General features: G+C 29.4%; 1 protein-coding gene across 1 annotated transcript in view; it reads left to right on the forward strand.

The window, feature by feature from the left end:
- LOC139511985 (NUAK family SNF1-like kinase 1) overlaps positions 1-11802 on the forward strand; it is a 49128-nt gene extending 37326 nt beyond the window's left edge. Inside the window, exons 6-7 of the mRNA XM_071299245.1 lie at positions 6445-6577; positions 7876-11802. Of these exons, the coding sequence (XP_071155346.1) occupies positions 6445-6577; positions 7876-8909 (1167 nt within the window). The 3' untranslated portion in view covers positions 8910-11802. The remainder of the gene's footprint in view (positions 1-6444; positions 6578-7875) is intronic.
- The last annotated feature ends 617 nt before the right edge of the window (positions 11803-12419 follow it).

Consider the following 12419-nt stretch of genomic DNA (forward strand, 5'->3'; position numbering starts at 1 on the left):
ATATATTTTTTGGTCCATTAGAATAAATGTTGAATAATTTTTATTGAAACATTTTGAAATGTTTTAAGAACAATAATTGAGGTATCATTTGTGTTTTATTTTTAAATTCTTTGATATTTGTAGTTGATTGATCAATTTGTAGCATATAGTGATGGCTGTGATATAATCTTGATAATTTAATAGTACAAGTATCAGATAAGATGAATGATCTTCATGTTGTTAAAATAATTGTAGAAAAATAAATCACTTCACGATATACATGTTTTAATACAGTTAAAAGTATTTAGTATATAAGCAGTTATAAAACAGGTTTAAATGTTAGCAATAACCTTTTTTTTTTTAAAGCAAGCAAATTTTTTAAAAACATTTATATTATAAGAAATAGCTCGAAGAAAAGTTCTGGTATAATGTAATGTCAGGGTCTATGCTAGGATAACAGGTGTCCTGTGCCATGCACGAATAACAAACAAGAATGTGGTGGCATAAAAACCTGATACATATGCAGGAGATCAGTCTCCCAATACAGACACTAGACTCGCATATGCGACAGTGTCGCAGGGCCAGACAAAACAAAAAAGTCATCTATGGTCATATAATAAACTTTATGGATCTGATTTAAATGATAGTTTGTTATTTGTTTCTATAATTTTTCATGAGTATATATTGTTGTTTAAGAACTCTTTTTTATAACTGCTTATGTACTAAACACTTTCAACTGTATTTTTGATTCAATTTATATGTTGATGTGTAGAGAATATTGTAAGCAATATATATTGCACTGTTATAAAATCTAACAAGGACATTTACTATAATGATTGACTAGTATGCATGAAGCATGGACTAATTCAACAGTTGAGTGAGATGTAAAGGCTGACATTGTATATATATATATATATATATATATAGACTTTCTGAGAAGAGAATGTTTTATAAATGTATCTCCATAGAAGCATGACACATTCTATCTCCATAAAGGAAATAAATGCATTGTTATTTATTGTGAAATCAACTAGATATGTGTATAAATAAAACGTAAAAAGCAAAATAGTGTGATTTTTTTCTCTTAATAAATGATTAGTTAAAAAAATTGTCTTGATCATTTTTGTCGAGCCTGCAACTTTTGTTGCAGTTAGCTTGATATAGGGATAGTGATCCGGCGGCAGAATTGAATAACTATATTTGGTACGTGCGTTCCTTGCAAGGTCCTTATGCCTGTCGGACAGTTTTCACTTGACCTCGACCTCATTTCATGGATCAGTGAACAACGTTAAATTTTCGTGGTCAAGTCCATATCTCAGATACTATAAGCAATAAGTCTAGTAGATTTGGTGTATAGAAGAACTGTAAAGTGTACATGTCCAACTGGCAGGTGTCATCTGACCTTGACCTCATTTTCATGGTTCAGTGGTTATAGTTAAGTTTTTGTGTTTTGGTCTGTTTTTCTTATACTATATGCAATAGGTCTACTAAAATTGGTGTATAGAATGATTGTAAGGTGTACATGTCTAGCTGACAGGTGTCATCTAACCTTGACCTCATTTTCATAATTCAGTGGTCAAAGTTAACTTTTTTAGTTTTGGTCTATTTTTTTAATACTTTATGCATTAGGTCAACTATATTTGGTGTATGAAAATATTTTATGATCTATATGTCAGTTACGCAGGTTTTATTTGAACTTGACCTCATTTTCACAGTCCATTGCTAAGTTTTTTTTGGTCTCATTTTCTTTATTTATAAACAGTAAGTCATATATATTTGTAATATTGAAGAATTGTTAGCTGTACATGTTTGCCTGGCATGGTTCAATATGTTCAATAAGGCATTGTTTACCAGGTGAGCGATTCAGGCTCTTGAGAGCCTCTTGTTATGTTCAGTCAAAACTACAATGAAATGCAATTTAAAGTAAATTAGATGTAGATTTAAGGGTTCATTTTATTGGCAAAGGTGACAATAAATAATTTATTACCAGTAAAATTGAGTGGTGTCAATTATTTAACAAAAAAATGTATTAATCTTTTGTATGTAAGAGCTTAATGGGGGTTATTTCTTTTGAACAATAACTTTATTGATGATATTGGTAATAAAATCCCTGTCCTTGATATGTTTTAACTGGTATGAATTGTGAAGGTATGAGGAAGACTAAGTAAGAAAATGGAAAATATCCTGAATTGTTTCATGTCTCAAGTAATCAACATTAAATCAGAAAAATAAATGTTAAAAAAACTTTAAAATGTTGTCAAAAGGAAATAAATATTTGTGTACACATTCTTTTTAAAGTTTTTGTTTCCTTCTAACACAAATATACATTATGATAAGAATTAAAGAAAAGTTGTTTTCATTGTGTTTGACAAGAAAAAACAGCCATGTCAACAAACCTTGGTTTTTCAGATTAATTGTAATTATTTTAAAGTAAACATACATATACCAGAAGATTATTTCTATTGTGATAAAACCGTATAAAAGGTCGTATAAATATGTTTTTGTCCTATTCATTAGACAGAAGATATCTTTATGTCTCAGTCAGTTAAACACTTTGTATAAAAAACTATATTTATAGACCATAAGATATTATCTTGTTATTTGTTGAACTTTGTTGTAACAAAAACTTTCTGTTCAAAAGAATTTTTCGTAAATATTGAAAAAACAATTTTTTTTAGTTGTTTACCAATTTCAGAAATAACTGAAATATTAAACGATGAAATGGATTCAGAATATTATTTCTTGTCCTTAATCTAGGACAATTCAGTACACACTAACTCAATGACAGTTTCTTCTTTTATTAATACAAGTCCTTTGAACTTATCATTATTTTGCCCAGGTTGTTTATCTTAAGGAAGTGTAGTACCTCAGGATCTATATCGTTGTCTGGGAAATACCAAAATACCCAAATTACTGGGATTGAAATTCAATAAAATATTGTTAAAATCTCTCAATTGCTGATAACATCCAAACAGCACATTCTCAGTTAGATTTTTTCTAACAAGCTAAATGTCCACCATTCTTTTCAATAATTTTGATAACCTTGAGAATTTTGAAGGACACTGAACTATTTGATATGTTAGATCTGCACAATTGGTAGCGGACTATGTAAATCTGAATACTAATAAAGACAACAGCTTTTGCAGAATCTAGACCCTCTTGTAAACATGTTCCTTTAAAATGAAAATAGAATGTTGTGCCAAGCCGTATAATCATTTTTAGAAAAGTACAATGTGCCCTTATTGTAAGTTGATCATTAAACGACACAAGAGTTACATTTATGTACATGTATATGATTCATCCCTTCAAATGACACACGCTTTGTATTCAATGATTAAGTCTTTCATAATAAAAAAAAATTGAACAACATGCAAAAATGGAATAAAATATGATGTACAACTCCAAAATAAATCGACCGTGAGCAAAAAATAAGAAATTTAAAAAGCCAGAAGCATTTACAGTTAATCAAAGTACTGTAAAACATGAACGTAAAATGATGTAATTTACAAATAAAATGCACATTTCATACAATTGACGTCAATTGTGCAGACTTTGACATTGTTTGATAGTCAGGTTAACATTTTCTTGTATTTGTGACTCAAGAGTCAAAAAGATGTAAAGCATTCTTTCATTGTTAGTTTTTGCCTATAATTGTTACAATTAGTCTCAATTTTGTCTGATGGAAGTGTTTAGATGGTTGTTTAATCCTATGTTCAATATTTTAATAAACTTTTCTTTTGTACCTGCTGAATCTTTGACACCTAAGAACTTTCTCTAAACATTTTATATTTACTTGAGGTAAAGAGTAAAAAAGAACATGATTAAGATGAAAGTGTCAGGTAATCTCGCATTTAGATGAATGTTTGTCCAATTTTTATCAATTTCATTCTTCTGGGAGACGAGTCTGAACCTTGGAATTGAGAAGTTTTAAGAGGGGTGTTAAGTGGGGGTCTCTGTAAGGAAGAATGTGAAATAAAATTGCCATTTCAAGATGAAGGAACGTTTAAAAATGTCTTGCATGTTGATCTTTTCACTGATTTCACGAAACACAGTGAATAACAAACCTTTTTCACGGCCACACATGAAATAAAAATGGCATAACACGTTGCATGAAAATAACCCTTTTCCACCCTCTTTAAACATTGGAGTCATGTTTTTCTACACACTTGCCTAGGATGTTTACATGAAATCGGTATTTTCCAATTCAGTTTTAAGATCAAAGATATCAAACTTTTTACGTCAGTAACAGGATGTCAACAAATCCTTATTTTGTTCCAGATTACGAAATTGGAAAAGAGGTCCGCTTTTAGTTGTAAAATTGTGTAAATAGAACTATGTTTTTTATCTCAAAGCTGTTTAAATACTTCATTTGTTTTGAATTTTTTTTTCAAAGTTGTAAATACAGTCTCAATGTGTTTATTTTTGTGGTCTCAATCCAATGTTGAACGCATGATTTCCAATTAATCGTTTGATTTAAATTTAATCCTTTGATTTCAATCTGTTTGTTTTTTAAGTTCAATTACCTTCCTGAAAAATACCAATTAAAATTGTACCTACGAGCATAACTGCACGTAAACATGAAATATTTGAAACACTTATATGATATTCAAGGTTGGAAAAGTTTCTTTACGAAAAGGGCTTTAGTTGTTATTGTTACTGTTTTATAACATTTTTATAAAATTCAACACTTACATAAATATATTAAAGGGAAAGAACCCCCTCCCTCTTTTTAAAACAAAAAATAATCCTCTAAAACAGGGATTCATATAACGTGTCTCAAAGAAAGGTCTGTAGAAAATGCCAGAACTGTGAAGAAGAAGAAAACACTTTTTTTCTGCTCATTTAAGCCAACACTTCATAAGGATTAAGTTTGATTCAAGATAACATTTATAAGTATAATAAAAATGTCTGTTAAATAGTAACAAATGTGTCTTTCATTGATTTGTATTAAAAACAGATAAACCATATAATAGTGTATTAAATATGGTAAAAAGAAGATGTATTTGGAATGCTTAAATCACTAGTGACACTTTAATGTTTGTGTTATTCACTTTAAAGTTTTGACCTCTGGATTTCCTCCATGTTTGTTCTTCTTATTTATATCTAGATGTAATTTGACGTCTTGTGACAAGACCAAAAGTACTGTCTTTGTATTTGGCTTATTTCAAAACACCTTTCGGAACTTTTTGTAAATAAAAGATTTGAATTTTAACGATTTATCGGGCATTCTGAATAAATTATGCAAAAAGAAATAGTTTCTATTTGTTCGTTTGACTAAGGTACATGTAGCTCGAAACAAGACCTCAATTCTTCTTTAAATAACGCCCTGCTTGTAAATCTTATGCATTTAAAGTAAACAAACAATATTTCGAGATGTTTAGTTATCCGTGTGAAAGATCTTTATGTTGACTGCAGATTATGCGTTAAATTTAAACCTTTAAATCATATCAAAATATCAGTATAACACATCATTAAAGTCGTCAAACAGTCTGTTAGTCAAAAACACTGGACATTTTAGGGGATTTGTATTCTGGCCCACTAAAAGTTATGAACTTTCGAACTTAAAAAATGTTAGAATTTTTAATCCTATTGAAACTCGTAAGAGTACAATCAATTTATGTTGATGTAGACTATTAGGAAACATTTGTGGACTGGTTTATTAGGAAGATGTTGTTTTAACCGAATCAACAATAAATAAGACCAAATAATTTATATAACAGGATTATTACCTGAGTTAATTACAATTAATATGGTACAGGTGCAAGTGGATGTTTTAATCCAGATTTAGATAATCTACTTGATTCTTTGTTTTATTTAAAGTAGACTCATGTTTGCATGGTATAAAGATTATTATTTGAAGGTATAAAGTTTAATGTATGAACGCAGGTCCAATGATTTCTGATCTAACTTATTACTGCCAAAGATTTAAGACTGGCGACACTGCAAAGCAAAAGTATAAGCTTAGTTTTATAAAATAAACATACTGTTTTCTTTTATCAGTTATAATTATTATTTTGTGAGCCATTTCAGTCAACCAATATGCTGAACATTTGGATTCATTACATCCAGTTCTAATATAGATTGACATTCTAGACATGTATGCTGAAAAAAATCAAAATACACAGATTACAATAATCATCATTAAAATACCTGTATCTTTTCCCTGTGGTTATTGACATTGAGAAAAAAATCTAGAGCAGACTATTTGAATTCTCCTGTTCTGAAATAAGTATTGGTCCCAAATATACTCAGGTACTTGCAAACAAGCTGGAGACTATTTTAAAATTAGTTCTGACTAAATAATGGCCTATGACAGTACACATAACATTTCAGCTTTTACATCAGGCTCTTAAGTTCCACAAAGTAGAAATACTAAAAAATTGATTAATATGGAAAAATAGTTTTGGTGCAAAGAAAGAAGAAATCTTGATCTTTATACTTTATAGATAAATCTTTTTGTTTCAGGTTGATTGTTGGTCTTTAGGAGTTATACTCTACACACTAGTCTATGGTGCCATGCCTTTTGAAGGAACAGACTTTAAAACACTTAGAAAACAGATATCTAATGGCGATTATTTTGAACCAAATACACCTTCAGGTATGCTTTATTAGTCAGTATAAACTACATTGCTATTTGTAGATTGTCATGTAAACTAGATAAAAAAACGTGAGAAAAAAATGAATTCATTATTATCAAACATTAGTTTTTAAAAAAAAATTGTGAATATCGCTAACATTAGATGAAAGGCTTTACAAATAGCAATTTGCTATCCCTTTTCTCTGGCATAATGAAAAAAATTGACTGATGGTTTTTGAACACACAGCTGAAAATTGAGTCAATATCACAACTTTGTTTTATCGTTATAAGTACATTTTTTGTAACTTATTTGGTGTAAGAAGATACATTTTAATGCTTTGAGTAGTTCTTTTCAATATTCAGTGCGTTCAAACATTGACATGGTCGGAATTAAGATCAAGGTTAAACAAGTGTTTAACCACCTGTCATTAAATCAAGATATTAAAATTTAATATAAGATCTAAAATCAGTCATGTTAAAATGACCTTTAAAAGACCATTGCTTTTTGTTAATGATTTTAATCATAATCACTTTAGCGTTTCATTAATCCCATTATGTGCTCTATCAATCAATCTCTAGATTTGTGGATTGTTATTAATCGTTGGCATTGACCATGAGAGTAACAACAACCTTTTCTTCTTAAAGTTTAGCAACGAAAGTTTGACGACAAAAAAGCGAAAATATATTTGTTTTTGAAACAATTTGTTAAAAGAATGAATGAATATGAAATTTGCTAGTCTGACAACATCTTATTGGTTAAAACTTTGGTCTCAATAATATATCTGGCTTTTGTGATGGTATGAATAAAATAAATTTAAATGGTGTTTTAAAATATTGAAAAATACAAAAAAGCAATATCTCATGAAAATTTAATTACAATAATAAAAGGCTCTTGTTGAAAGAATGTCACTCTATTTGCATGTTAGCAATCTTCTGTATTGTTAACCTGTAATGCAAAGCATTTCTGTTTTAACTAATTTAAGTAATATGTAAACCTGAAAGAGTATAGACTTTCACACATTGATATAAAAAAAGATATCAATCTTTGGCCACATTGTGAATCTGTTTTGTGAGTTAGCAAAGCAAACAAAAACAAAAACTACACATTGTGCTGAGTGGGTGATATTTTAGGACATCTATAACATAGAAAACTTGTAATTTCTTTGTCATAATATTTCTGGAATTTTCCTTCTCATGCAGATACATAGAACACTTGAAGAAAGTATTCTTGATAACTTTTTAAACTACTCCATTATAATCTTGTTTTATTTGTTTACATATTATCAGATGTTTCAGTGTTTTTTGTTTGTCTTTTTCAGAGGCTGCAGGTTTGATTCGTCATCTACTCACAGTCAATCCTAAAAAACGGGCAAAAATGTCAGACATTCTGAACCATTGGTGGGTCAATCTAGGTTATAAAGAAACACCAATTGGGGAGCAATATCCTAGTAATGATATGCTTAATACATATAAACCTCGATGCTCACCTTGTTTGTCTTCTGACAGCGAGGGGGAAGGGGACCAGGTTAAACCAGTTCAACCATTAAAAGGGATATTAAAGAAGCCGAAAACATCCTACAGCTCTACTGAGGAAGTTGGCGAGGAGGAACAGACAGTAAAAGTTCCATTACAACCAGTCAAGGATGATAATACAGCTTATATGGTTATGCCGGAAGAAGGACCAAATGTTACTTGCGATAATAATTCTGAAAATAATAATTCCATTGATGATAAAAAAGTTTTTGATTCTGAAAAGAAACCAGCAAGAGGAATTTTGAAAAGGAAAGGAAAATTCAGTGGTGGGGACAGTGGGTGTATACTTAATGAATCCGGAGCTAAAAGTCCTGGATCAGACACTAAAGAGAACAACAGTATGCTTTACGATTTATCTGATATTGACAATGTATTAAACACAACTGATCGATCACCAACAGAGACAAAAAATAAATTCACTTATCCCGAAAATGTAGTCGAAAGTAATAATAATACCACCGTAGTAGTAGTGCCTAGAAGAAGTATTTTGAAAAAGGGTGGACAGACAGATCCCAGAAAAAGACTTTCAGCCTGTAGTACAGGGTCAAATTCCTCAGCAGATATATTAGACTTTTCATATGATAGTGGTGATGATAATTACGAAACAATTTCAAATTGTCCGCAGATGGAACGCGAGGGAAGCTTAGTTGGAACACCAAGTTTTGAAGACATGAATAGTGCAGGAGACATGTTAAATACAATAACCGGTACTCCACAAATGTATGAAAATGATAATGAATTCTACAACACTGAAGCTGCAAGAGAACTATGTGACAAAGCACAGCAAATAGTCAATGATGTTCAATTAGACAGTCAATGAATTTTAAATATTATGTTGTAATTCCAAACTTGGAACTTCCATATTCTGAGAAAGAAATCCAAAATAATTGGAATCCAGGTCTTAGATTTTGGTTAGTTAATGCAAAGTTTGCAAATGCTGTATCTGGGGTGGAAATTTAAACTGTAAGCATGGGTTAGCCTGTTTATGCAAGTTAATGTTTTTGAAAAGGATCCACCACATGTGAAATGATTATGGCAATTTGGTGCTCCATACTTTATTAATGTTGTTTTGATCTCACTCACAGTCTAACTGTGTTGTATTTATTTCATTTCATCAAAATATATCATTTCAATTATGCAAATTTATTCACCTTTTAATAAGAAGGAAGTAAGATTTGCATCTAGTAGATATCATGGTTACAAAAGTAATATTTGTTTGTGTAGCGATGAATAAGAGTTTATAAAGTTGAAACTTGCAGTTTGTATGATTTACATAATTGAAATGATAATTTTTGGGGGGATTTTGCTATCATAGCAACATGTTTGCACTCAAAGTGCTCCATAAGTCAAAATATATACGATTTCAATCAAAAATAACTTGTGTATTTCATCTTGTGCCTTTTGTTTTGCATATTGTATTTGCTCATCTTATTGAAAATTTGGTTAAAAAACAGTTAAACATTTGAATATGAAAGCATGAAATATCAGCAAACATTTTTCATAATGAAGTGGGACCACATTGATAATCTACATTATATAGTCCTTATTGGTTTAAATATTTTCACCTACTCAGGTTATTGAATTTGTAAACATAAGCCTGATGTCCAGTCTATTTAAAATGTTGTTGGGCAAGTAAAAAAATTCTAAAATCATGCTGCTCTAGCCATTTGAATAAAAAAATGTTTTGAAAAAAAATAAGTCAGATTTATTTTGGAAAGACTGCCTTCAAGGCATATTTGATTAGTAATGGAAAAAGACAGACCCTCATTCCAACATTTTTTTTAATGAAAACATCAACATATTAGGTCAATAAAGAATTTTTGATATTGTTAAGATTCAGCTCTTGAAGCATACATGTACATTATGTTTTTGTGCCAATGAAATAAACAATGTGTGAGAATGTTGTGTATATGTGTAACCATTGAAGTGATTATTTGTATACAAGTTTTGCATTAGATTTTACATTTATTCTTTTGCTGTTTTGTATGTATATTGTGATAAATTTTCATAAATCCATCATCGTGTAAATAAGCTCAGTATTTATTTTGCTAAAAAAAATGCATTTAAAAAGGTCGATATTCGTGGTGCTTAAAATAAAAAGCTCAGTTATTGTTGCTGGACTTAGGCATATAGTTATTAGCATTTTTTTGTTAAGAGCATTGCTGGTTAATTCAAAGAGAGATGATACTCAAAGAAAATGGGAAAATATGTAAGGGGTTTCTGAAAAAGGAATATTGATCATTTTGCAGTTTTCAAGGAGAAAACACAGGGTTTTTAACATAAAACATTAAAATAAGTTCCTAAAAAAAAATTTAGTGGAACAAAAATTTGATATAAAAATTACAATTTTTGAGTAAAAAAAAATGTTTTAAGATTAATTTACCTTTAAAAAATTGAAAAAAAAACCAGAATAAGAACATGTTTATATTTAGATTAATTTCTATATAAGGTCATGTATACAAACTATTTTATTGGGACAGGATCCTATTTACAGCTGAATGATTCTGCATAAACTATTTTTTTCTAAATGGTACAGGCTCCCTAATTTTATTGAAAAACTTAATTAAAAGAAATATCAGCTGGTCTGATTATTTTATATGTATATTAACTAATTAGAAATTAAATAAGCCTTAAATTGTATCTGTATTACTTTTTCATAAATATTGCAGAACGGTCTCTTTAGAGAAATTTGTACCCAGTTTTTTTGGTGAAATTTTTTGCTATGAAATCCACATTATCTTTTCTATAGGTTTTTATAATGTTATAAAAATTTGACTAGTCATTAAATGGCAACCTTAGTTAAGTCTGGAACTCAAAAAGGTTATCTGGCCTTTAGGATATAAGCTATGTTTATAAAGATTATTTAATATTTAAATAAGGTCTTGCGCAATAATGTTTTTTTTCCATGACACAAGTAAAATGATCTGTATGTAATACACAGGTTCAATATCAGTATTAATGAAATACTTGTTATTAATTGTTTATTGATAACAAAGTTGTTATGGCATAAGCACTGTAAATTCTGAAATTCTGCATCTATTTTTGGGAATTTGGGATTTTATACTAAAATGTGATTAATTTGTGCCGTTTTGAGAAAATTTCTGCTTAATTCATATAAAAAAATCCAAATGTGAGATTAAATTATTGCGAATATATCCTTGTCACATTTTTTTGCAATAATAAAAAACAAATTAATAATTTCTGAATTTACAGTATTGCAAGGGATCGATTTAGTTTTGGAAAGGAAATGAACAAGTTCATGTGTTCATGTGTTAGGGTATAAAGAGCAGAAAATTCAAATTCAATGTTTAGTGCTCAAAATGAAGTTCGAGATATCGATCAATGAAATATTAGAACATTTTTTAATTCACAAACAATGTGGATTTTTTGTAACATCTCATCCTTCGTTACCGTATATTGTTAATTATTTCTTATTTGGCTTTCAACAAAGATTTTTTGTTAAAAAAAAACACAGTGTAATACAATCAGTCCTTTGATAAGAGGTAATTATTTTAGTCAACAGGTGTCTATAATTATCAATAAAATGTCCAGTAGTGCTTGGCGGTAAGAAAATTCATGGCTTTTCAATCGCTGATAATATGCTGTAGTATTAAAGCTCATTGAAATGTTTGTAACATAGTTACATCTCAACATATACATTGTGAATGTCTAAAAACAGCTTTAAATAAAATCACACATAATGTGCTCAATTATATCCTTGTTTGTTTTCTGTGAAAGGAATCTACAAATTTATCTTTTAAAACCTAGACATGGTTTGCCTTTTGTAACAATGGTTACTTTTTTGCATTACATAATTTCATATCAGTTCAAAAAATTGAACATATTTCTTAACAAAATATGTTGTTGATATAAAAATGAGGAGATGTGGTTTGATTGCATATGAAACAACTATCCATCAGAGATAAAAATAAGAAGCCAGTAAGCAATTATAAACCACCATACAGCCTTCAACAATGAGAAAAACCCATGCCATATAGTCAGCTATAAGAGGCGCTGACATAGAAAATGTTAAACAATTTAAATAAAAAACAAATTGCCTTATATTTTTTTAGAATTTAATTTAATTTTTTTTTTAGTATAGTGATATATCAGAAAATCCAGATTACTGGTTTTATATTTTGAATATTGAACCTCATATGATGATTACTCTTCTGGCTTATTGTCCAGTGGCAAATATTTCATGCATATTCGGGACAATCAAAAATTAGAATTCTTAATGCACTCCTATGACATATGTGAAACAAACAAAAACATACTTTGAACAAAGACTGAAAGAAGTAGTTTAAGAAGAAGTTCCACTTAACAAGTT

This window comes from Mytilus edulis, chromosome 1 (assembly GCF_963676685.1).
Source record: "Mytilus edulis chromosome 1, xbMytEdul2.2, whole genome shotgun sequence".
Lineage (NCBI taxonomy): Eukaryota > Metazoa > Mollusca > Bivalvia > Mytilida > Mytilidae > Mytilus > Mytilus edulis.